We start from the raw sequence: 22,414 nt of genomic DNA on the forward strand, positions 1-22,414 counted from the left end.
AGAAGGTAGTATAGCAATCACTCCCAATATGGTGTTGAAGGGCTCCAAAATCGCTAAGGAAGACCAAGGCGCAGTAGCGGAGATGGAAGAGGGCTCATTTGCTTCACAAATGGCCTCCCTTCAGACAGATCTTCTAAATAGATGGGATACAGGATTCAAATCCTTGGAAGATAAGATTGCTACCCTAAGCGGTCACGTTGATGAGGTAGCTAAGACAGCAGGCAAGGCCTTAGATCTTGGAATACAATACATTGACACCATTAAACACCTAATAAAGAGTCAGAGAGACCTCCAAAATTGTCTAGACGATCAGTAAAATCAGGGAAGAAGGAACCTGAGGATTCATGGCCTAAAAGAATCTCTATCTCCAGAAGACATGTCACCATTTTTAATAAATTGGTGGAAGGACATTCTCCCCAATTTCATTATAGCACATGCCAACACTGAAAGGGCCCACCAGAGCCTAGGTCCTAAACCTCAAGAGAATGTCCCACCTAGGGACGCAATAGTTGCATTCTGTAATTTTGAAAGAAAAGAAGCTCTGGTAAAAGCCCTTCGTATACAAGAGGCTTTGGAAATGGAAGGTCAACGAATTATGCTTTTTCAGCTTGGAAATCCTTCTCTGCCAAAAAACATTCAAGCCAGCCACTGACCTACTTCAGGAAGTGGGAGTGAGATATAGATGGGATTTCAATATGCCCTGTTAACTGAGATAGATGGAACACTACAACAGGCAACAAATAAACAAGAGATGTCCCGCTTATTGCCCTCCTGAATATTCCCTCGCTATGGAGCGAGGAAGATTTGGAGGCAGACGACCTGATAAATATGGTCCTTGTGGGGGAGGAGTGGAAGAAACTTCCCCAAACGGCAAAATATAGACGCCGACCTAAAGTAACATCTATTCCTCCTGTTTCTCCTCTGCAAAGGAAAACTAGGTCAACTGCTGCTAAGAAGACATGAGAAAATGTTTAAGTGTGCAGTAATAAGGTGATCACACTATCAGATTGTTTATATACTATAGCTCATATGGGAAGGGCATATAATTATATTTATGGTTAATGTTTGAGTAAGGAGGCAGGAATAAAAAGGAGAAAAGCACCAAATGAAGATCAAAAAGAAGAGAGGCTCTGGTGCCAAGAGTAGATTTATTAAAATGCTCTACGCGTTTTGGAAATACTTTCCTTCCTCAGGAGCTAAAAACATTCAAACAAACCCAAATTAGTGTCATGGAGATAACACAGTGGTCATAAACGTAAGCATAGCATTTTTGAAGACCAGTGATCCAGCTAGTACTTACAGTGAATAACTTGCATATAGATTTGTCACAGACAGTAAAACATACAGAAACCATGTTTCTTATTTTATTTAAACATTACCCACATTTCTTTCAATGGCCCAGAATGTAATATCATTTGGTTTATGTTGTTTCTCAACAAGGTGTCTGACCAATGGTCTGACAACATTCTTTGGTGTCTTAAATTACAGAGATGTCCCCCAATTCTAAGTTTTAATCATTTTAATGGATCTACAAACCCATCAAAATGTTGTATTAAGGATTGCTCACCAGGTTTCATTCCTAAAAAACTAAACCCTACTCATGCGACTCTTTTGAACAACACCATTTCTGAAGTAGAAATCAAAATGGCGATAAAACATGTTAAAAATAGTCTCTGAGCTCCTTCAAGAGGTTGGAGGGGGGCGAAAAGCCGCCACTACACAGAAGGTGGTTCACCTTGAGCCTATTCAAACTGTCACATACACCAATCAAGGGCCTCATTCATCTGTTGTACCCAATTCAAATCGGGGACCCCAGGGAAGAGGAAACTACTGCCTTTTCTTGGTTCCAATCGAGTTAATTTAGCTTCAACAGGGGGAGATAGACCTGGGTTCAATAACTCCAGCAGCAATCACAGCAACTTTTCTCCCTCCCACCAAAGTAATGGCCCTACTCAAGACCCGACAAAGGAATGAACTGGTGGATTTTGGGGATCCTGTCCGTAATCACTTTTGGAATGCACTTAGAAATTTGGGAGAAAATATGGATCAATTTCACAAGCAACCAACTGATGTTTTGGCAGAGGCCTTACACACAAGATTGACGGCACAGGCTCCCGTGGCCCCCTCCACCTCCTCTTCTGTTTCCACCCCCACTGCTCCTACTGCCACTATCCAGCTTTGCTCACACTGCTGGTTTATTATTTATTGATATTTAACAATGTTTTATTGATGGATTCTCTGTTTTTACTGATATATTTCTGTGTATAATGTTGTATGTATATATTTTTTTTATGACGTTATGGTATTTTATGTAAACCGCTTAGGGATTTTGCATATTAATCGGTATACAAATATTATGTTTTAAAAAAAGAAGAGCAGAGGCAAGCCACACAAGATGTTCACGATCAAACACAGGGTTGCCAGTTCCTGCTGCTCCATCTACAACTGTGTCTATGTTAGTGCCAGCTTTGTGGGGGCAGAATGAATGTAGAGGCCACCACTTGGGAACTGGGAACAATGGGCAGAAAACCAGGTGTGGTTTTTCCAGACAAATCCAGCCTGCAAAAACCAGGGGTCTTTAATGCAAAATCTGTATCAACACGGGGAGGCAATTTTCTCCTAAAACAGTGTGACATGGATCACAGTATAAAACCCTCTTTGGCACAAAAGGAAAAGGTTTCTATTAATGTCCTTAAAGAGGAACATACCAAAACATCTTCTGAAAGTGCAAGCCCTCGTTTGAATCCTTCAGATTTGCTTGAAAACACATAAGATGTGCCCACTTCCATTGAAAGAAATACTGATTTGAATGTTTCCCTTGGGTCTACTTCTCCACAGTCTCTTGCTAATGAACATTCTTTTCCTATTGAACAATCTGTTACTTGCAAACAGCCTTTGGATCAAAACAGAACTAGAATTATAAAGCTTCTAGCTTCAGGAAGAGTCTATCTGGAATTTGAATTTACTTTGAACATTAATACAATTTGGCTTCCAAAACAGCAGCTTGTTTCTCATGCCATCTGCATGAGAATGCACCAGTTGCAAAGACCTGATCCCAACAGGGAGCTGCTTTCTTCACTGTCACCCTTTGTGCAAATTCCGGCACTGATACAAATGTGTTATTGCACGCAGTCCCTGACACGTTGAGTAACAGGAAACCCAGAGCAATTGCTCTGCAAACAGGGTGTTCACCAGTGAAACTCCCTGACATGGTACAAACGGAAGCGCAATTCTATTTGGAATGTTATATGCTGGTGCTACTAACTGTGCTTTGTTTTGCATCTACAGCAAGAGAAATCCAAAAGAGAAGAACCCACATGTATCAGAATTAGGCACAAAATTAGGGAAAGGAATCTCAGATTCAAATGCATCACACAAATGATTTGGACACAAAAGCAGCAAAATATCCTGTACACAAATCCAAGTCTAAGAAATGGGAAGATGCAGGTAAGCCCAATGGTTACAGACACTGGATGACCCATGGTAAGAAACAGAGAAAGTGTATTCATATAGTGGACAGACAAAGACATGAGGGTAAGATCGACAAAGATGCCTGCAATACTAAATATTTTCTTTGTGCCTCACTGAAGGTACAAGTTCTTGTAACCAAGGAGTGGAAGGACAAACCACCTGATATGTTTTCTCCCTCCAGTTTTAGTTGTGTGCATGCATTCCAAATTCAGGACTTCATTGTCTAAGATGCAATATGGTATCCTTCAAGGATGGCCACGTCTGTCTGTTATTAAAGAATGTATATGGCAACCAACATACAGTAAAGAGTTGTTGTTTCACCCTGCTTCTCTATTTTTCTTCAGGTAAATTGGGCACGGCCTAAATGATGCAATAAGCAAGTTTTTTTATTTCCCAGTCTGTCAATCTTAATGTTTCAAGTGATTCTGGTCGTGTTTATGGCCCTTGTAGGGTGGATCTTGTCCCAAATGGCACAGTTATGCCAGATGGAAGTAAGCATAGGAGTCAAGGGCAAGACAGTGAAGTCTGAGATATGAAAAGACATCTGTATAAGCATATTCAGATGTTTTTCAATGGGGGAGTTGTTACGAGTGATTGGCTAATCACATTTTGGTTCAAGTGGAATCGAGGAGGTGCAAGGCCCTGGAGCATTCTGGACTATAATTCCCACCCATACCCCGTTGTGTGACTCGCTGTGCATTCCTGAGGTACTGTGTAAAGGACAGCAAGGCCATCCTTTGAGCAACAAAAATAACCAAGAGAAACTGAAATGTTGTCTTCTTCCTTAGCAGACTCCCCTCAAGCCAAGCAGAACTATCCCATTGTTCAATGAAAGCATTAGAAGAAATCACTGAGTTTTCTCAGTGTCAGCTAGAAACACACACACAAAATCAACGCATACCCAGACCCCTCTTTTTTCAGGGGAGTTGGAAGAGAAAAAGTGTCTTTAAAAAGCAAGGCCTGAGACACCTAGAGAGGGATTATAGCGATCTGAGCTCCAACATATGTAACTACACTCTCAAAGAACTTAACGTGGGACTGCAGGGACAGAACAAGCAGGAATTCTGTGTCTCGGAACAAGCCTTGAGGCAAACAGATTCCTTCCTGCTTTTGGGTCAAAGCTCTTCCACATCGTTTCAGCTGTATTCCACTGCCCACTCCTAGGACTAGGATAGGTAATCTCTCCTACATGTAATAGGGAATAGGGTCCTTTCATCTCTTTAAAGTTATGAATGGGTTAGGATATTAATGATTAATGCTGCCATGCACCCAGTAATTTTGTAATGCTTGTTGGAAGTGGGGCAAGAGGAACTCCTGTTCTGTTCTTTTGTTTATGTTCCAGAAGGGAGATAGGGCCCTCCAGATGGATAGGATTGATTACCTTTACCTGTAATGCTCTGACTGGCGTCCTTCCATCGCAAACTGATATGTCTTAGGGAGCTTATCTGCCCCTTCTCCTTCCGCCCTTTCCATCTCTTCTCTTCTTCAATTGTATGAGAGAGAGGAGACACCTTTGTCTCTGCTCTCTCTCTCCTGAGCCATGAGGGCAACTCCCAAACCTGGGTGTTGCGCCTCCATCTTAGTTAGATCCAGGTATGCCTTTCTATCTACTATCTATTTTTATAAATAAAGTAGTTTTTCTTATTTTACTAAGTCTTAAGTCTCAGTGATCTCAATGCAGGGTAAAAGCCTGCTACTTAGGTAAATGCACACACTGGCACACAGCATCTCAGACCACTGACAATCTCTGCTAATATCTATACAAATTTACACAACAGTGCTATTCTTCTTTTCTCTCAATAAAAGAAAGCTTTGCTTTAGTCTGGTTTGGTGTAAAATAAGGAATTAAGGTTGATGTAGCAGTGCAAATTTTCAATACAAATTTAATATAATGAAATATAAGAACATAAGAACATAAGAAGAGACTGGAAATTAACACAGAAAATGCAGTTACTTTTACCACGGATAAAGCCACCGTTAAGACCTACTATGTGTATTGTTATTTAACTTTTGCAGATTGTATTTTGTATTGTTTTATTGATGCATTTTTATATTGTATTTTATATTTGTGTTTTTTGTAAGCCGCCTTGAGGGCCTTTGGCCAAAAGGCGGGGTATAAATAAACTAATAATAATAATAATAACAATAATAATAATATGTGTCGCTAGAGGCCCAGGTGACCTCGGTGGCTATGAGTGCCTTTTACCAGCTTCAATTGGTAAGACATCTGTGGCCATTTCTGGCCCGGGATAGTCTGACCTCTGTTGTCCCCATTACCATCTTACCAAGTCATAAGAACATAAGAAGAGCCTGCTGCATCAGGCCAGTGGCCCATCTAGTCCAGCATCCTGTTCTCACAGTGGCCAACCAGGTACCTGGGGGAAGCCCGCAAGCAGGACCCGAGTACAAGAACTCTCTCCCCTCCTGAGGCTTCCGGCAACTGGTTTTCAGAAGCATACTGCCTCTGACTAGGGTGGCACAGCACAGCCATCATGGCTAGTAGCCATTGATAGCCCTGTCTTCCATGAATTTGTCTAATCTTCTTTTAAAGCCATCCAATCTGGTGGCCATTACTGCATCTTGTGGGAGCAAATTCCATAGTTTAACTATGCACTGAGTAAAGAAGTACTTCCTTTTGTCTGTCCTGCATCTTCCAACATTCAGCTTCTTTGAATGTCCACGAGTTCTAGTATTATGAGAGAGGGAGAAGAACTTTTCTCTATCCACTTTCTCAATGCCATGCATAATTTTATACACTTCTATCATGTCTCCTCTGACCCGCCTTTTCTCTAAATTAAAAAGCCCCAAATGCTGCAACCTTTCCTCATAAGGGAGTCGCTCCATCCCCTTGATCATTCTGGTTGCCCTCTTCTGAACCTTTTCCAACTCTAGAATATCCTTTTTGAGATGAGGCGACCAGAACTGTACACAGTATTCCAAATGCGGCCGCACCATAGATTTATACAACGGCAATGATATCGGCTGTTTTATTTTCAATACCTTTCCTAATTATCCCTAGCATGGAATTTGCCTTTTTCACAGCTGCCGCACACTGGGTCAACATTTTCATCGTGCTGTCCACTACAACCCTGAGGTCTCTCTCCTGGTCGGTCACCGCCAGTTCAGACCCCATGAGCGTATATGTGAAATTCAGATTTTTTTGCTCCAATATGCATAATTTTACACTTGTATATATTGAATTGCATTTGCCATTTTTCTGCCCATTCACTCAGTTTGGAGAGGTCTTTTTGGAGCTCTTTGCAATCCCTTTTTGTTTTAACAACCCTGAACAATTTAGTGTCGTCAGCAAACTTGGCCACTTCACTGCTCACTCCTAATTCTAGATCATTAACGAACAAGTTGAAAAGTACAGGTCCCAATACCGATCCTTGAGGGACTCCACTTTCTACAGTCCTCCATTGGGAGAACTGTCCATTTATTCCTACTCTCTGCTTTCTGCTTCTTAACCAATTCACCTCTCCTCTTATTCCATGACTGCTAAGCTTTGTCAGAAGTCTTTGGTGAGGTACCTTGTCAAACGCTTTTTGAAAGTCTGAGTACACTATGTCCACTGGATCACCTCTATCTATCTGGATCACTCTCAAAGAATTCTAATAGGTTACTGAGACACGACTTTCCCTTGCAGAAGCCATGCTGGCTCTGCTTCAGCAAGGCTTGTTCTTCTATGTGCTTAGTTAATCTAGCTTCAATAATACTTTCTACCAGTTTTCCAGGGACAGAAGTTAAGCTAACTGGCCTGTAATTTCCGGGATCCCCTCTGGATCCCTTTTTGAATATTGGTGTTACATTTGCCACTTTCCAGTCCTCAGGCACGGAGGAGGACCAGAGGGACAAGTTACATATTTTAGTTAGCAGATCAGCAATTTCACATTTGAGTTCTTTGAGAACTCTCGGGTGGATGCCATCCGGGCCCGGTGATTTGTCAGTTTTTATATTGTCCATTAAGCCTAGAACTTCCTCTCTCGTTACCACTATTTGTCTCAGTTCCTCAGAATCCCTTCGTGCAAATGTTAGTTCAGGTTCAGGGATCTGCCCTATATCTTCCACTGTGAAGACAGATGCAAAGAATTCATTTAGCTTCTCTGCAATCTCCTTATCGTTCTTTAGTACACCTTTGACTCCCTTATCATCCAAGGGTCCAATCGCCTCCCTAGATGGTCTCCTGCTTTGAATGTATTTATAGAATTTTTTGTTGTTCCTGAAAAAATCCACCCTGGACCCATTCGTTTGTGACAACTAGCCTTCGGTTGCAAATATCCCCTTTTAATTTATTTGATTTGATTTATTATTTGATTTATATCCCACCCTTCCTCCCAGCAGGAGCACAGGGCAGCAAACAAGAGCGCTAAAAACACATAAAAACATCATAAAAACAGACCTTAAAATATATTAAAACAAAACAACTTTAAAAACATTTTTTTAAGAAAAAACTTTAAAAACATCTTTTAAAAAGGGTTAAAAACATATTGTTTAAAATAAAATTAAAAATTAAAAACAATTCCAACACAAATGCAGACTGGGATAGCTCTCAACTTAAACGGCTTGTTGAAAGAGTAAAGTTTCAGGAAAAGTGAAAGAGGAAAGCTTTTAGGAAAGGTGATTGAGAGAATTGTGGCACAGCAATTGCAAGTACTATTGGATGAAATAGATTATCTTGACCCATTCCAAACTGGGTTCAGGCCTGGTTATGGGACTGAATTGGTCTTGCTTGCCCTGATGGATGGCATTTTCCAGGAGAAGGACAAGGGAATGAGACCCTGTTATTCTTGATAGTGGCTTCTGACCATGGTATCTTTCCGAGCCAACAGTGCTGGGGAGGAGTCAGTGGTCGTGGTGCACGTTGGCACCAACAACACGGGGAACTGCAGCCGTGAGGTCCTGGAAGCAAAATTTAGGTTGCTAGGTAGGATGCTGAAAGCCAGGACCTCCAAGGTGCCTTTCTCTGAAATGCTACCAGTTCCACGCGCAGGACCAGCCAGACAGGCCCAGCTTTGCAGTCTCAATGCGTGGATGAGACGATGGTGTCGGCTGGAAGGGTTTGGATTTGTTAGGCACTGGGGAACATTTTGGGACAAGCCGGGCCTGTACAAAAGGGACGGGCTCCACTTGAACCAGAATGGAAACAGACTGATAGCACTAAAAATTAAAAAGGTGGCAGAGCAGCTTTTAAACTGACTGAGGGGGGAAACCCGACAGGAGCTGAGGAAGGTCCAGTTCGGAATAAACCTCCCCCCTGGGATAAAGACCAAAGAAATGATGAAATTTTAAAAGGGGTAGGCCTAGAAGTAGGCATTGTGAGAGCAGGGGCACAGGATATAAATTCAGAAGGGCAAAATTACCACAGGCCAAACCACAAGTGCCAAAGACACTTGAAGAGAGACACTGCTTACAAGTGCCTGTACGCTAATGCTAGGAGCCTCCGAACCAAAATGGGAGAACTGGAGTGCTTGGTCTTAGAGAAGAGCATTGATATAGTGAGCATAACGGAGACCTGGTGGAATGGAGAAAACCAGTGGGATACGGTTATCCCTGGATATAAACTATATCGGAAGGACAGAGAAGGATATATTGGTGGCGGAGTCGCTCTATACGTGAAAGAAGGCATTGAATCCAGCAAGCTGGAAACCCCGAAAGAGGCGGACTCCTCCACAGAATCATTGTGGGTGGTAATACCATGCCCTAGGAGGGATTTAATACTGGGAACGATCTATCGTCCCCCTGATCAAAATGCTCAGGGAGACCTGGAGATGAGATATGAAATTGAGGAAGCATCCAAACTAGGAAATGTGGTAGTAATGGGTGACTTCAACTACCCGGACATAGACTGGCCACATATGTGTTCCAGTCACGACAAAGAAGCAAAATTTCTAGATATTCTAAATGACTATGCCCTAGACCAGTTGGTCATGGAACCGACCAGAGGGACGGCAACCCTGGACTTAATCCTCAGTGGGGACTGGGACCTGGTGTGATATGTAAGTGTTGTTGAACCGACTGGGAGTAGTGACCACAGTGCTATTAAATTAAACATACATGTAAATGGCCAATTGCCAAGAAAACCCAACACAGTCACATCTGACTCCAAAAGAGGAAACTTCACAAAAATGAGGGGATTGGTAAAAAGAAAGCTGAAAAACAAAGTCCAGAGGGTCACATCACTCGAAAATGCTTGGAAGTTGTTTAAAAACACTATATTAGAAGCACAACTGGAGTACATACCGCAGATCAGAAAAGGTACCACCAGGGCCAAGAAGATGCCAGCATGGTTAACGAGCAAAGTCAAGGAAGCTCTTAGAGGCGGACTTCCGGGAAGGGTGACTTCGCTTGTGCCTGCTTTTGAGACGGGCTCCCGCCTCAGAAGAAGCTTATCCAGATATAAATCAGTCAGAACATTTTTTTTTTGACTGATGAAATTTCTCCCGGGCAGGGAGAAACGTAGAGATCAACCTCAAAAGCCTGTTTTTGTTGGGAGGACTGGATTTCATTAATTTATGAGAAAAGGTCCAGCCAGCAATGCCGGACGGACTTCCGAACAAGCTCTATCTGATTAATGCGATATGTTTATCTTTTCTTCAAAGAGAAAACGGACTAACAGGCAAGCACCCTTCTTTCTATTATTTTTTTTACTTGGTTTAAATTGTTGCAGCAAAAAGAGATTTGTCAAATGAATCAGCTTTAAAGAACTTCTGGGTGAGCTATAACTCTTCTCTGTTATTCACGAAATTAACAGCTTATCTCTGTTTCTATTGCAAAAAGCTGTCCTGGAAGTGCATTCTAAAGATATAAACAGAAGAGGGATTTCTATTCCGAGGAACATTATATTGTCTGGGACTATTCTCTTTTTGGTCTATTTTATTTTGACGAATCTGCTTCTTCACAACGCCACTAACTGTTTTGATGCTGGGAACTAAATTTGTTTTGTATTCTTGAACATAGAGAGATAAGGCAGGCTGCTCTGTTTATACTGTGATGTCATCAAGCCTGGAATATTAACCCAATTGTTGCTGAAATAAGAAGTGGTTCTTCTTTATTTTTGTTTTGTTTTGTTTTCGTGGTTTTAAAAATGGCAATCAAGAAAGTGGCTGAGAATCTGGAAGTAATTATGTTTCAGAAAATAATGGATGAGATTGAGATAACGAAACAAACCCTGCGACAGGGCAGTAAGGAGCTGAAAATTGAACTGAGCAAAATGACGCAGGAGCTTAAAGAAATAGGGGATCCTGTGAGAGAGGAGAATGAGATCAGAGATGAGAAAAGAAAAAATAAAGGGAAGATACAAGCCTTGGAGATTGGAACAAATGTGGAATTGGAAAAAGATCTGGAGTTTATGGATATTAGAAATAAAATCTACTGTTTGGAATTTAACGTTATCTCTGAAGAAATTAATGAAGATATTAGAGATAAAGCTATCAATGGCTTGGATAATCTTCTGGACAGGAATGACGTGATGGAGCCTGATATAGAGAAAATCTATGGAATTAACTGCAGCCATGTGACAATGGAAAAACTCTTAAGAGTTTTTAAGCCAGTGCATTCTGTAAAAAAGAAGAACAGAGATATGACTTTACAACAATATTTCAGCAACTTATTCAGAATGGATGGCAAGAAAATATTTGGGATAGAGGAAATTCCCATCAGACTCTTATTATATGACTATGGCTATGACAGCAAGATTATTATGGAATACTGATAATGGAAGATTGGACACTGAAATTACTGGACTTAACAGGACTATTGAAGATGGAAGATGGAATTAATATGGATAATGGAATAATGGCTATTGAAATTATTGGACCTAACAGATTTTGTTGAGATGGATTAATCGATGTTTATTTGGACTATGGTTATGACAATAAGATTATTATTATTATTAATGAGATGGATTAATCGACATGTTTATTTGGAGAAAAATTGATAGATATATTTCTTAGAGAATTGAAACCTCTCTTTGACTTTTTGTGGAAAGAATAAAGTAATGTTTATGAGATTTGATGATTAATTAAGATAACTACTGGAGGAAAGTGATTTTATAATATAATTTAAGAGACAGGATTGTTATATATTGTAGACCTATAACTGATTTGATCTGCGACAAATGGGAAGTCAACATTTTATTTTTTTGTTTAATCATTTTTGTTTTGTTTTGTTTTTTGTCTTTGAATGTTTTATGATTTTGTTTTGTATATTTTATGAAAATTTGAATAAAAATTATTGTAAAAAAAAAAAAAGGAAGCTCTTAGAGGCAAAAAGTCTTCCTTCAGAAAATGGAAGTCTTGTCCGGATGAAGAAAATAAAAAAGAACACAAACTCTGGCAAAAGAAATGCAAGAAGACAATAAGGGATGCTAAAAAAGAATTGGAGGAGCACATTGCTAAGAACATAAAAACCAACAACAAAAAATTCTATAAATACATTCAAAGCAGGAGACCATCTAGGGAGGCGATTGGACCCTTGGATGATAAGGGAGTCAAAGGTGTACTAAAGAACGATAAGGAGATTGCAGAGAAGCTAAATGAATTCTTTGCATCTGTCTTCACAGTGGAAGATATAGGGCAGATCCCTGAACCTGAACTAACATTTGCACGAAGGGATTCTGAGGAACTGAGACAAATAGTGGTAACGAGAGAGGAAGTTCTAGGCTTAATGGACAATATAAAAACTGACAAATCACCGGGCCCGGATGGCATCCACCTGAGAGTTCTCAAAGAACTCAAATGTGAAATTGCTGATCTGCTAACTAAAATATGTAACTTGTCCCTCGGGTCCTCCTCCGTGCCTGAGGACTGGAAAGTGGCAAATGTAACACCAATATTCAAAATGGGATCCAGAGGGGATCCCGGAAATTACAGGCCAGTTAGCTTAACTTCTGTCCCTGGAAAACTGGTAGAAAGTATTATTGAAGCTAGATTAACTAAGCACATAGAAGAACAAGCCTTGCTGAAGCAGAGCCAGCATGGCTTCTGCAAGGGAAAGTCGTGTCTCAGTAACCTATTAGAATTCTTTGAGAGTGATCCAGATAGATAGAGGTGATCCAGTGGACATAGTGTACTCAGACTTTCAAAAAGCGTTTGACAAGGTACCTCACCAAAGACTTCTGACAAAGCTTAGCAGTCATGGAATAAGAGGAGAGGTGAATTGGTTAAGAAGCAGAAAGCAGAGAGTAGGAATAAACGGACAGTTCTCCCAATGGAGGACTGTAGAAAGTGGAGTCCCTCAAGGATCGGTATTGGGACCTGTACTTTTCAACTTGTTCATTAATGATCTAGAATTAGGAGTGAGCAGTGAAGTGGCCAAGTTTGCTGACGACACTAAATTGTTCAGGGTTGTTAAAACAAAAAGGGATTGCGAAGAGCTCCAAAAAGACCTCTCCAAACTGAGTGAATGGGCAGAAAAATGGCAAATGCAATTCAATATATACAAGTGTAAAATTATGCATATGGAGCAAAAAATTCTGAATTTCACATATACGCTCATGGGGTCTGAACTGGCGGTGACCGACCAGGAGAGAGACCTCAGGGTTGTAGTGGACAGCACGATGAAAATGTTGACCCAGTGTGCGGCAGCTGTGAAAAAGGCAAATTCCATGCTAGGGATAATTAGGAAACGTATTGAAAATAAAACAGCCGATATCATTGCCGTTGTATAAATCTATGGTGCGGCCGCATTTGGAATACTGTGTACAGTTCTGGTCGCCTCATCTCAAAAAGGATATTCTAGAGTTGGAAAAGGTTCAGAAGAGGGCAACCAGAATGATCAAGGGGATGGAGCGACTCCCTTATGAGGAAAGGTTGCAGCATTTGGGGCTTTTTAATTTAGAGAAAAGGTGGGTCAAAGGAGACATGATAGAAGTGTATAAAATTATGCATGGCATTGAGAAAGTGGATAGAGAAAAGTTCTTCTCCCTCTCTCATAATACTAGAACTCGTGGACATTCAAAGAAGCTGAATGTTGGAAGATGCAGGACAGACAAAAGGAAGTACTTCTTTACTCAGTGCATAGTTAAACTATGGAATTTGCTCCCACAAGATGCAGTAATGGCCACCAGATTGGATGGCTTTAAAAGAAGATTAGACAAATTCATGGAAGACAGGGCTATCAATGGCTACTAGCCATGATGGCTGTGCTGTGCCACCCTAGTCAGAGGCAGCATGCTTCTGAAAACCAGTTGCCGGAAGCCTCAGGAGGGGAGAGAGTTCTTGTACTCGGGTCCTGCTTGCGGGCTTCCCCCAGGTACCTGGTTGGCCACTGTGAGAACAGGATGCTGGACTAGATGGGCCACTGGCCTGATGCAGCAGGCTCTTCTTATGTTCTTATGACTTGGTAAGATGGTAATGGGGACAACAGAGGTCAGACTATCCCGGGCCAGAAATGGCCACAGATGTCTTACCAATTGAAGCTGGTAAAAGGCACTCATAGCCACCGAGGTCACCTGGGCCTCTAGCGACACATATTATTATTATTATTATTATTATTATTATTAGTTTATTTATACCCCGCCTTTTGGCCAAAGGCCCTCAAGGCGGCTTACAAAAAACACAAATATAAAATACAATATAAAAATGCATCAATAAAACAATACAAAATACAATCTGCAAAAGTTAAATAACAATACACATAGTAGGTCTTAACGGTGGCTTTATCCGTGGTAAAAGTAACTGCATTTTCTGTGTTAATTTCCAGTCTCCTCAAAGCCAGCTGAAATGCATTTGCAACCAGGTCTATAGTTTCATATGTTTGTTGTTGGGAGAGGAATGTCCTGATTTTCTTGGGTGTCCAGCTGCCCCGGCGAGGCGACAAGATCCAAGAACACCCCTAGACTATGGACCTGCTCTTTTAGAGGGAGTACATCCCCATCCAAAGAAGGCTACTGAACTATTATCTGAACTCGGGAACCACCAACCCACAGCGCCTCCATCTTGCTAGGATTCAGACTCAGTTTACTGACCCTCATCCAGCCCACCACCAAATCCAGGCACCGGGCCAGGACTTTCACGGCCTCTCTTGATTCAGATGTTACAGAGAATTAGAGCTGGGTATCATCAGTGTACTACTGACACCTTGCCCAAATCTCCTGATGACTGCTCCCAAAGGCTTCGTATAGATGCTAAACACCATGAGGGACAAGATGGTACCCTGTGGCACCCTACAGCACGACTGCCAGGGTGCTGAAAGACAATCACCCAACGCTATTCTCTGAAAATGACCCTGGAGATAGGATCGGAACCACTATAAAACAGTGCCTAAGATACCCATCTCACGAAGTCGGCTCGGAAGGATACCATGGTCAATGGTATCAAAAGCCACTGAGAGATCAAGTATGAAGTCCCAGGCTATGGCCTGAAGGCACATGAGGCCAGCACCCTGCTGAAGCTAAGCAGGGTCAGGTCTGGTCAGTGCCTGGATGGGAGACTGTGATGTCCCTGTATATATATATATATAATACTGTAAATATGGAAAGTGCGGGTTTATTAGAGTATATGTGGTAAGTAGACTGAGTGAGAGGGGGGAGTACATGGGTTGGAATGTTGATGAGTTGAGTGTTGTATTATGATTGGCTGCGCTTGAGTGTCTGAAGGTATAAATGAGAGGATGACAGTTGAGAGGGAGTTCGGTTGGTTGGGTTTTTGTGAGGCTTTGAGAGGGTTGTTGGGTGGATTGGATTAGGTGGGTAGTGAGGCAGCTTACTGACGACTAGAAACATAAAGAGTAATGCATCTTATGAAACCACATGCTTGTTGACTATACCTTTAAGTAATCTTGTTATTCCCTGTGTATATAAATAAGTATTTTTTGGTTTACCAAAACACCTGATCATTGGCTGGGTTTACACAGACCAGAAGGGTGGGCAAGGAATATACCAAGGTTGAGAAACAGTATCAATGGTGGCGGCGGTGAAGAGATAGCGTAACATCATCACGTATCCAGAGCAACCCAGGGCTGTAATCTTTATAGGCACAAGATAGGCCTGCAAGTGCATCCAGACACAACGTAGCAATAAGCCAAGAGGAGACTAAGGCACAGTCTCAAGGCATTATTGTTTACAGGGAGTGTCTGGTGGTGCTGCCTAGCAGTGGGATCTTGCGAGATCTTTGCTACAGTCGGTAAGAGAACTGTTTTGAGAGCAGGACCCTGAGGTGGGACCGTGACAAGGCGGTGACCACAGGTGGGGTCCTGACAGAGACCTCCTGGGAATCAAATGTAAGCCACCTTGGGTTTCTGTGATGAAAAGGTGGGGCATAAATGTAATAAATAAATAAGAATAATGGGGTCACACTCCCCCTGTCCTTCTTCCAATAAAGGTCATCCATCAGGGCGACCAAGGCCAAGTCAGTCCCATAACTAAGCCTCAACCCAGACTGGAATGGGCAAGATAATCTGTTTCATCCAAGAGTGCTTGCAATTGCTAAACCACAATCCTCTCAATCACCTTCCCTAAAAAGAGGGTATTTGCGAATGGGGGGTAGTTGTTACAACCCAATCAGTCCAGGGTGGGCTTTTACAGAAGCGGTCAGATCACCACCTCTTTCAGGGTGGCTGGAACTGCTCCCTCTTGCAACAATGCATTGACCACACCCTGGATCCACTCGGTCAACCCCCCTCGGCAAGCATGAATAAGCCAAGAAGGCTTGTGAGACACTAATAATAAAAGAGTGGCATGGAATCACTGGAGACTACTAGTGAACACAGAAGAAATAACTGCTATTCAACCTTTATCTGAAGTTGTATTTGTTATGCACTGCTTTCAGGAATGTGTTCTGTATAGATCTGGAAAATCTTTCACAAGTTAAAACATTTAGGATGCATTCTAGACAACCAGATGCATATGCATTTTTCCAGTGCTGCTAAAGGAAAAAGACCGTTCTATAAAAATTAAACCATTCTAACAGTTTAACTATCTAAAGACAGTTTTGAAAATGGTTTAGGTTTTGGCATATATGGTTCTACATTGTAGTAATCTAGTGTCTATCAAATGTTCCTGCTTCAACCACACTGACAAATGCTCAAAACCAGAGTGCTATGAAAACCTTTGAGTTGATGCGTCCTACGAAATAGCAAAATCAAACATATCTCCTTCCAATTTTTAGCCCAAAGTCCCTACTGCTACAAAGAGGAGGTGAGCTGAACACAAGAACATCTGAAAGGAATTCAATTATAGAAAACTACTATTTTTAAGTGACTGCTACATAAACAAAGCATTAGACTTTCCTTACGATTTATAGAAACAAGGAGGATTAAACTTTGAAAGCACTCTTTTCTCACACTGAGTACTCTATCTGTTCATTTAGCCTCAAATGAAGAAAATGCCTCTTACATCAAAAAAGGTCCATAAGATGTGCTCAGTCACTCAATCATCTCCCCAGATTGCACCCCCAATTCTTTTTATTTATTACACTTCCCTGTGTCCTTTCCTAAAAAGCTGGTTGTGGTGATCAACATCTACACACAAATTGGCTTTTGTTTATTATTAAATGTATATCCCACTCTTCCTCCAAAAAGGAACCCTGGGTGGCACTCCCCCCCCCACTAGATAATGCTTGCAGGTGCTTGCACCAACACTTGAGTTTCGACTTTCTTGGAGGGCTGTGATAACTTAGGGATTCCGTTGTAAAAAGGATCATGTAGATATATCCCAGGATCCATCTGGGAGGCATAACCGAAGGGCTAATGCCCTGGTTAAGCATTTAGAAACACTACACACTCAGAATATGAGCTCTGGTTTTGAGATCAGGCTTCAGAAGACACATGTAACGTGACACACCTGGACATAAATGCATGAACAATTTGCATGATTTCAATTATCCTCTCCTTATTCCCGAAACAAAATGAAAGGAAGATAAAACTGGGGAGATTATGCAGACTAGTTCAAGTTAAGCAACCTATTTCTTAGGCATGGCAATGCTTGCTCATGATCTGAAACTTAGACTGCTCCCCACTTATTCTGGTGATACATTTCCATCCTACCTTTCTTCCAAGTTGCAAAGGACAGCATACACATCATTATACAATTTTATCCTCACAATAACCCTGTAAGGTAGACTGATAGAGTAACAGCCCCACGGTCACCCAAGTCAGCTTCATAACCAATTCAAATCCAAACAAAAACACCTAGATTTCCTCACTTTATACCCATCCACAACATCATGCAAGTTAATAATAAAATTGGGTTTGAACTGTTTCTAATGCAGACACGTGATCTTTTACCAATCACCCACATAGGAAAAATTATAAAATAAAATAAATTCTAATTTTTTAGACTGTATCATTGCTATTTTTTAAGGTGCTGGAAAAAATCAGTGTATATGTAACTTACTGGTATGTATACTTTTTTCAAATGGCATTCTTCTTCCAGCAGTTCGTATATATATTTAGTGATGATCTACAAGAGAAAACAGTTGCACATTGCTGACATAAATTGCTCTTCCCTTTACAAAAGTTTTATTTTTGTAAATGTGTATTTACTCTGAAATACACAAATATTTACTCTAGAGTAAATACACAAGTATTTACAGATTAACAGTTTTAAAAATTACTAACTTTAAAAGGCAGAAAGCTTGCATCCCTGCTCAAAAATATATTTTTGTCTAGACATGTATTATAATTATCTGGGATTTCACATCCTGCAGTTATGTAAATTATGAGCCTGAAAATTAAAGATAAATGTTTCATATATAACACATACTCAAACATATAAGAATGATTTTTCCTGAGGAATACTTTCAAATCATCTTCAATAAGCAATGCTCCTAAAACAATCTTCCTTTGTCATTGCAGATCCAGTGCATGAAGTACACTGACAACAGATCTTTATTCACTCTGCAGAGAAGGGCAGGTCAAAAGTGGCCTAAACAGAAAAAACAAATCTATTTTGCCTTCATTCAATGGGAGAGGGAGAATGACCAACTTTGTATTTTCCAAGGGGAATGCAAGATTAAGTTAGGCAAGTTATTTTAAAGATTTGTTAAGAAGTATTTTTCAGTCAACAATGAAGATCCAAATTTACAGGATTCCAGACTTCATATTATTATCTAATATCAATCTTAGAAAGAAACGGGATTCCAAATGCCTTAACGACACAAACTGAGACCTCTGAAATCTAGATTTTTTAACCTATTGATGATCTACATAGTCTCCTTATCTATGGGGAAAACAACAGTGAAAGTGTTCTAGACCAGTAAAAATTGTCTATTTTTTTTTAAAAAAAATTCTGAATCACACTTGGCAAAAGAAGGCTAAATAGAACAAGTCCTCAATTAAGTATAACTAACGATCAAATCAACGGCATCTGATCTGAACATAGTCCACTTCTGTTCTCAGCTGTTACACCAAAACAGCTGAAGTTTTAAAGTACTACACTTTGTTAAAAAGTTAGACTTTCATACCACAAGCTCACAGGTCCGTATATTATAATTATTTATTTAATTTATGGATCACTTTCCATGAAGCATCCTGAAGTGATTTACAAAGGAGATGATAAAGTAGATTAGTGGGTTAAGTTCCAGATCAAGGTGATAAATTTCTACTATGTGCACATTTCTACAAAGATACACTCCTTTGAAGAAAATATGAAGGTTCAGGATTGCAGCCTAAGACTATATAAGGATCTATTGTTAGCTTCTGCAAATAACTGATGTAAATTAGATTGCAAATACCTTACAGTATTAGTAGAATGATCAGTCAAGTCAAACTTTATTGCCTAGCCATAGGCCATTGCAACTTGCACAGTACTTGTACAGTAACTGATCTTATAAAACAAAGATTAAAAACATACAATATATTTCATGGATTATACAGGATAGTTGGCTTAAAACCTCCCTATAGATTACTCTGTCATTGGGCTGCCTGTGCCACCCGGATCTTTTGCGCCGCACAGGCGAAAAGAGCGACCCTATATGTAACTACGGGGTCTTTGTCGGCCAGAAAAGAGACAATAATATCCTGCAATGGTCTTCCCCGTCAGCAAATCACTCAGAAATTTAGACCGGGGATATGCATATAAAGGGCATTCTAATAAATCATGCGGCAGATCCTCAATCTTCTTAGCCCCACAGGTGCAGAGTCGCTGGGACCACTGGATCTGATTGCATCAGCCCGCCAAAACGGCACTCGGCATTGACTGGAACCGAAGTGCAGTAAAAGTTTACTGTCATAGAATGGGCCAAATAATTCGCCCTATGGTGGTCCTTTTTTATGACCCCAAACCATCTAGATGATTTGGAGTTTGTGATCACCAATCTATCTAGCCAATGACAGTTGAGGAAAATTATCTCTTTCAACCTTATTCTATCATATGCAACTGAAGTAGGTGGTGAGATGTGGTACAGGTGGTATATGCCAGAAATCCTATCCCCCCAAAACCTTTCTCTAGAGGCTAACTCACCGCATAGTTTCAGTATGGTCTTGGAATGAGAATTTTTAACTGACTCCCAAAAGTTAAGCAGTGCGCCATGGATGTGGGCGCTGATGGGGGGGATGCCCAACTCAGCGCACAATAATGCCGCCAGGGTACCTGCAGGCAGGCATAGAAATTTTTTAGAGAAGCTGTTTTGAACAACCTCAAGGTTACCTAAGAGAGGACCATCCCAACCCCAAACCGGGGCTCCATACAAAATCTGCGATATAACTTTGCTGTGATAGATTTTCAGTGCTGGGGGGGATGAGATTACCTCCTGTTGACCTACAGATGCTAAGGATAGCTCCGCATGTTCTCAGAGCAATAGCTTTGGTGTAATCAATATGTTTTTTCCACGAGAGGTTGTCCTGGAAAAATATGCCGAAGTACTTAAAAGAACGGCATTGTTCGATTGGCTGGCCTTCTATTGACCAGAGAAATTTACGGTGCCTTTTACCAAAGACCATAGCTTTACTTTTGGCATAGTAAACGTGTATTTTTTCTTTTGTGCAGAAGGCACTATATTTCAGGAGTAATCTTAGACCAGTATGTGTAATGGAGAGTAGAAGCATATCGTCTGCGTACAAAAGTATCGAAGCTTTCCTGTTCCCAACTGCAGGGAGAAAAAATGCTTGGCCTGTTAATTCAGTGACTATGTTATTGAGATAGAATTTAAAAAGGGGCCAACACACACCCCTGTTTTACTCCCTTATTGGAGACAATGGGATCTGATAGCGAGCCCATGAGACCCACCCACACTCTTGCTTCATTATCAGTATAAAATTCCCTGATAAGAAATAGAAGCCATCTGTCAATGTCTGTGTTAGCTAACTTAGTCCACAGCGCTGATCTGTCGATGACTCCACCAAATCTATGAATGTGGCATACAAATGTTTTGTGGTGCCTGACATACATTGCCTTACAATCACATAAAGAGTTAGGCAGTGGTCTACTGTACTTTGCCTTTTACGAAAACCCAGTTGTTCAGGGAAAATGACGTTATTAGTCATTTCCCACTCTTCTAGTTTCATTAAAAGGTATTTAGAATACAGTTTGGCGGCAGTGTCGAGTAGGCTGATCAGGTGATAATTATTTGGGTCTTGCCTGCCCCCTTCCTTATAGATTGGAACAACAACACTCTGTTTCCAGCCCTCTGGGAAAATGCCAGTGTTGTTCAGTTGAGTGAACAGCCTAGCTAGAATAGGCGCCCACCAATCAGGAAAGTTTTTAAAAAGTGCGGGGGGCAGCATATCCTCCCCGGGTGCTTTACCAACCCTTAAGGTGGATATAAGTGCTTTGATCTGATTTGCTGTAACTGTGGGCCACTCAGGTAAAAAAGGCTTCAAGGAATGGAAGGAGACCCCAAAGGTTCCATTAGGGGACGCGTAAAGTTTGCTGAAATGAGCCTGCCAAAGTTCTGCAGGAATCTGATTTGGGCTAAGGGGTCTTATCGTTTGCATTCCCTTAGCCACTGTTTCCCAGAACAGGCGCTCGTTTTTATCTATGGTCGCCTGAGCTAGTTACTGCCATTGGGATCTGGCGTACTGGCCCTTTTTCCTTTTTAGAAAAAGCTTATAAGAAGCGTGCAGTGCCACTAGGTGAGCACGCACGAAATTATCAGGGTCTCTAATTGCATTCCATGAGTAATTTGACAACTGTTTTTTGGCGATTTTACATTCGTGGTCAAACCAGGTGTTCCTTGAGCGCCATGAGGCCACAAATTGTCCGCTCTGGGACAGCAAAGGTTTGAGGTAGGATGCGATAGATTGATACAATTTCAAGGCATCTGATTCTGGGTCTGCTACAGCACAGCTGATGGCAAAGGGGAGTTTGGTTGTAAGGGAACAGGAGATAGAGGACTGCACAGAGGTAGACCACCGCACTTTCCTTTCTGTCACCAAAATTCCCTCTGAACTCGAGTGAGCTGGAATGGGGACAGGATGCTGGAGATTTAAGGACATTGAAAGAGGGAAGTGGTCACTATCAACTGTTTACCAAAGCAAAATTGGAAAGTAGTGGGTATAACTCATTGGATATAAAAATATGATCAATAACGCTGGCGCCCCTGCTGGTTAAATATGTATACGCCCCTTTAGATGCATCTATGGGGGAACTATGCAAACATTCTATGTGAAACAAGTGCAGAAGATCTAATAATCTGCTGCCTTGCTTATTCATTGCTAGATCCAAAGAGACTATCATTCCATGCAGAGTGAGGACTAGGGCCATGAGTTGTAGAAACTCCAAGGTCCGACTCAGCACTCCCCAGTCTGGCATTAAAATCCCCACACAGGATCAGCCTGGCATAGGGAAATTATCGCTCTAGTTGTAATAGAGCATCGGCAAGAAGATCCCAGATGCTACCGGTGCCCACCGACTTAGCTAAGTTAGGTGGTAAGTAAACATTAACAATAATAAGTGACCCTGTGTGAGACCCCTCTAATCTCATCGCCAAAAAGTACTGAGCACTGATTAAATCAATAGAGTGGACTTTGACTAGAAGGTCCACGGAGATGGAGATACTAAAACCCC

General features: G+C 41.2%; 1 protein-coding gene across 11 annotated transcripts in view; it reads right to left on the reverse strand.

Moving 5' to 3' along the window:
- The window catches only part of ARB2A (ARB2 cotranscriptional regulator A), a 495,278-nt gene that overhangs the window by 398,328 nt on the left and 74,536 nt on the right, over positions 1-22,414 (reverse strand). For 10 of the 11 annotated variants that reach the window (XR_009762084.1, XM_061622217.1, XM_061622215.1 and 7 more), the window contains one exon: positions 17,804-17,869. The exons of the other annotated variant lie outside the window; for it this stretch is intronic. Coding sequence is in view for 9 of the 10 variants with exons in the window: in XM_061622217.1 (XP_061478201.1) it covers positions 17,804-17,869 (66 nt within the window). In the remaining variant the exon portion in view is untranslated. The remainder of the gene's footprint in view (positions 1-17,803; positions 17,870-22,414) is intronic. 11 annotated transcript variants of the gene reach the window in all.

The sequence above is a fragment of the Rhineura floridana genome, chromosome 1 (assembly GCF_030035675.1).
Source record: "Rhineura floridana isolate rRhiFlo1 chromosome 1, rRhiFlo1.hap2, whole genome shotgun sequence".
Lineage (NCBI taxonomy): Eukaryota > Metazoa > Chordata > Lepidosauria > Squamata > Rhineuridae > Rhineura > Rhineura floridana.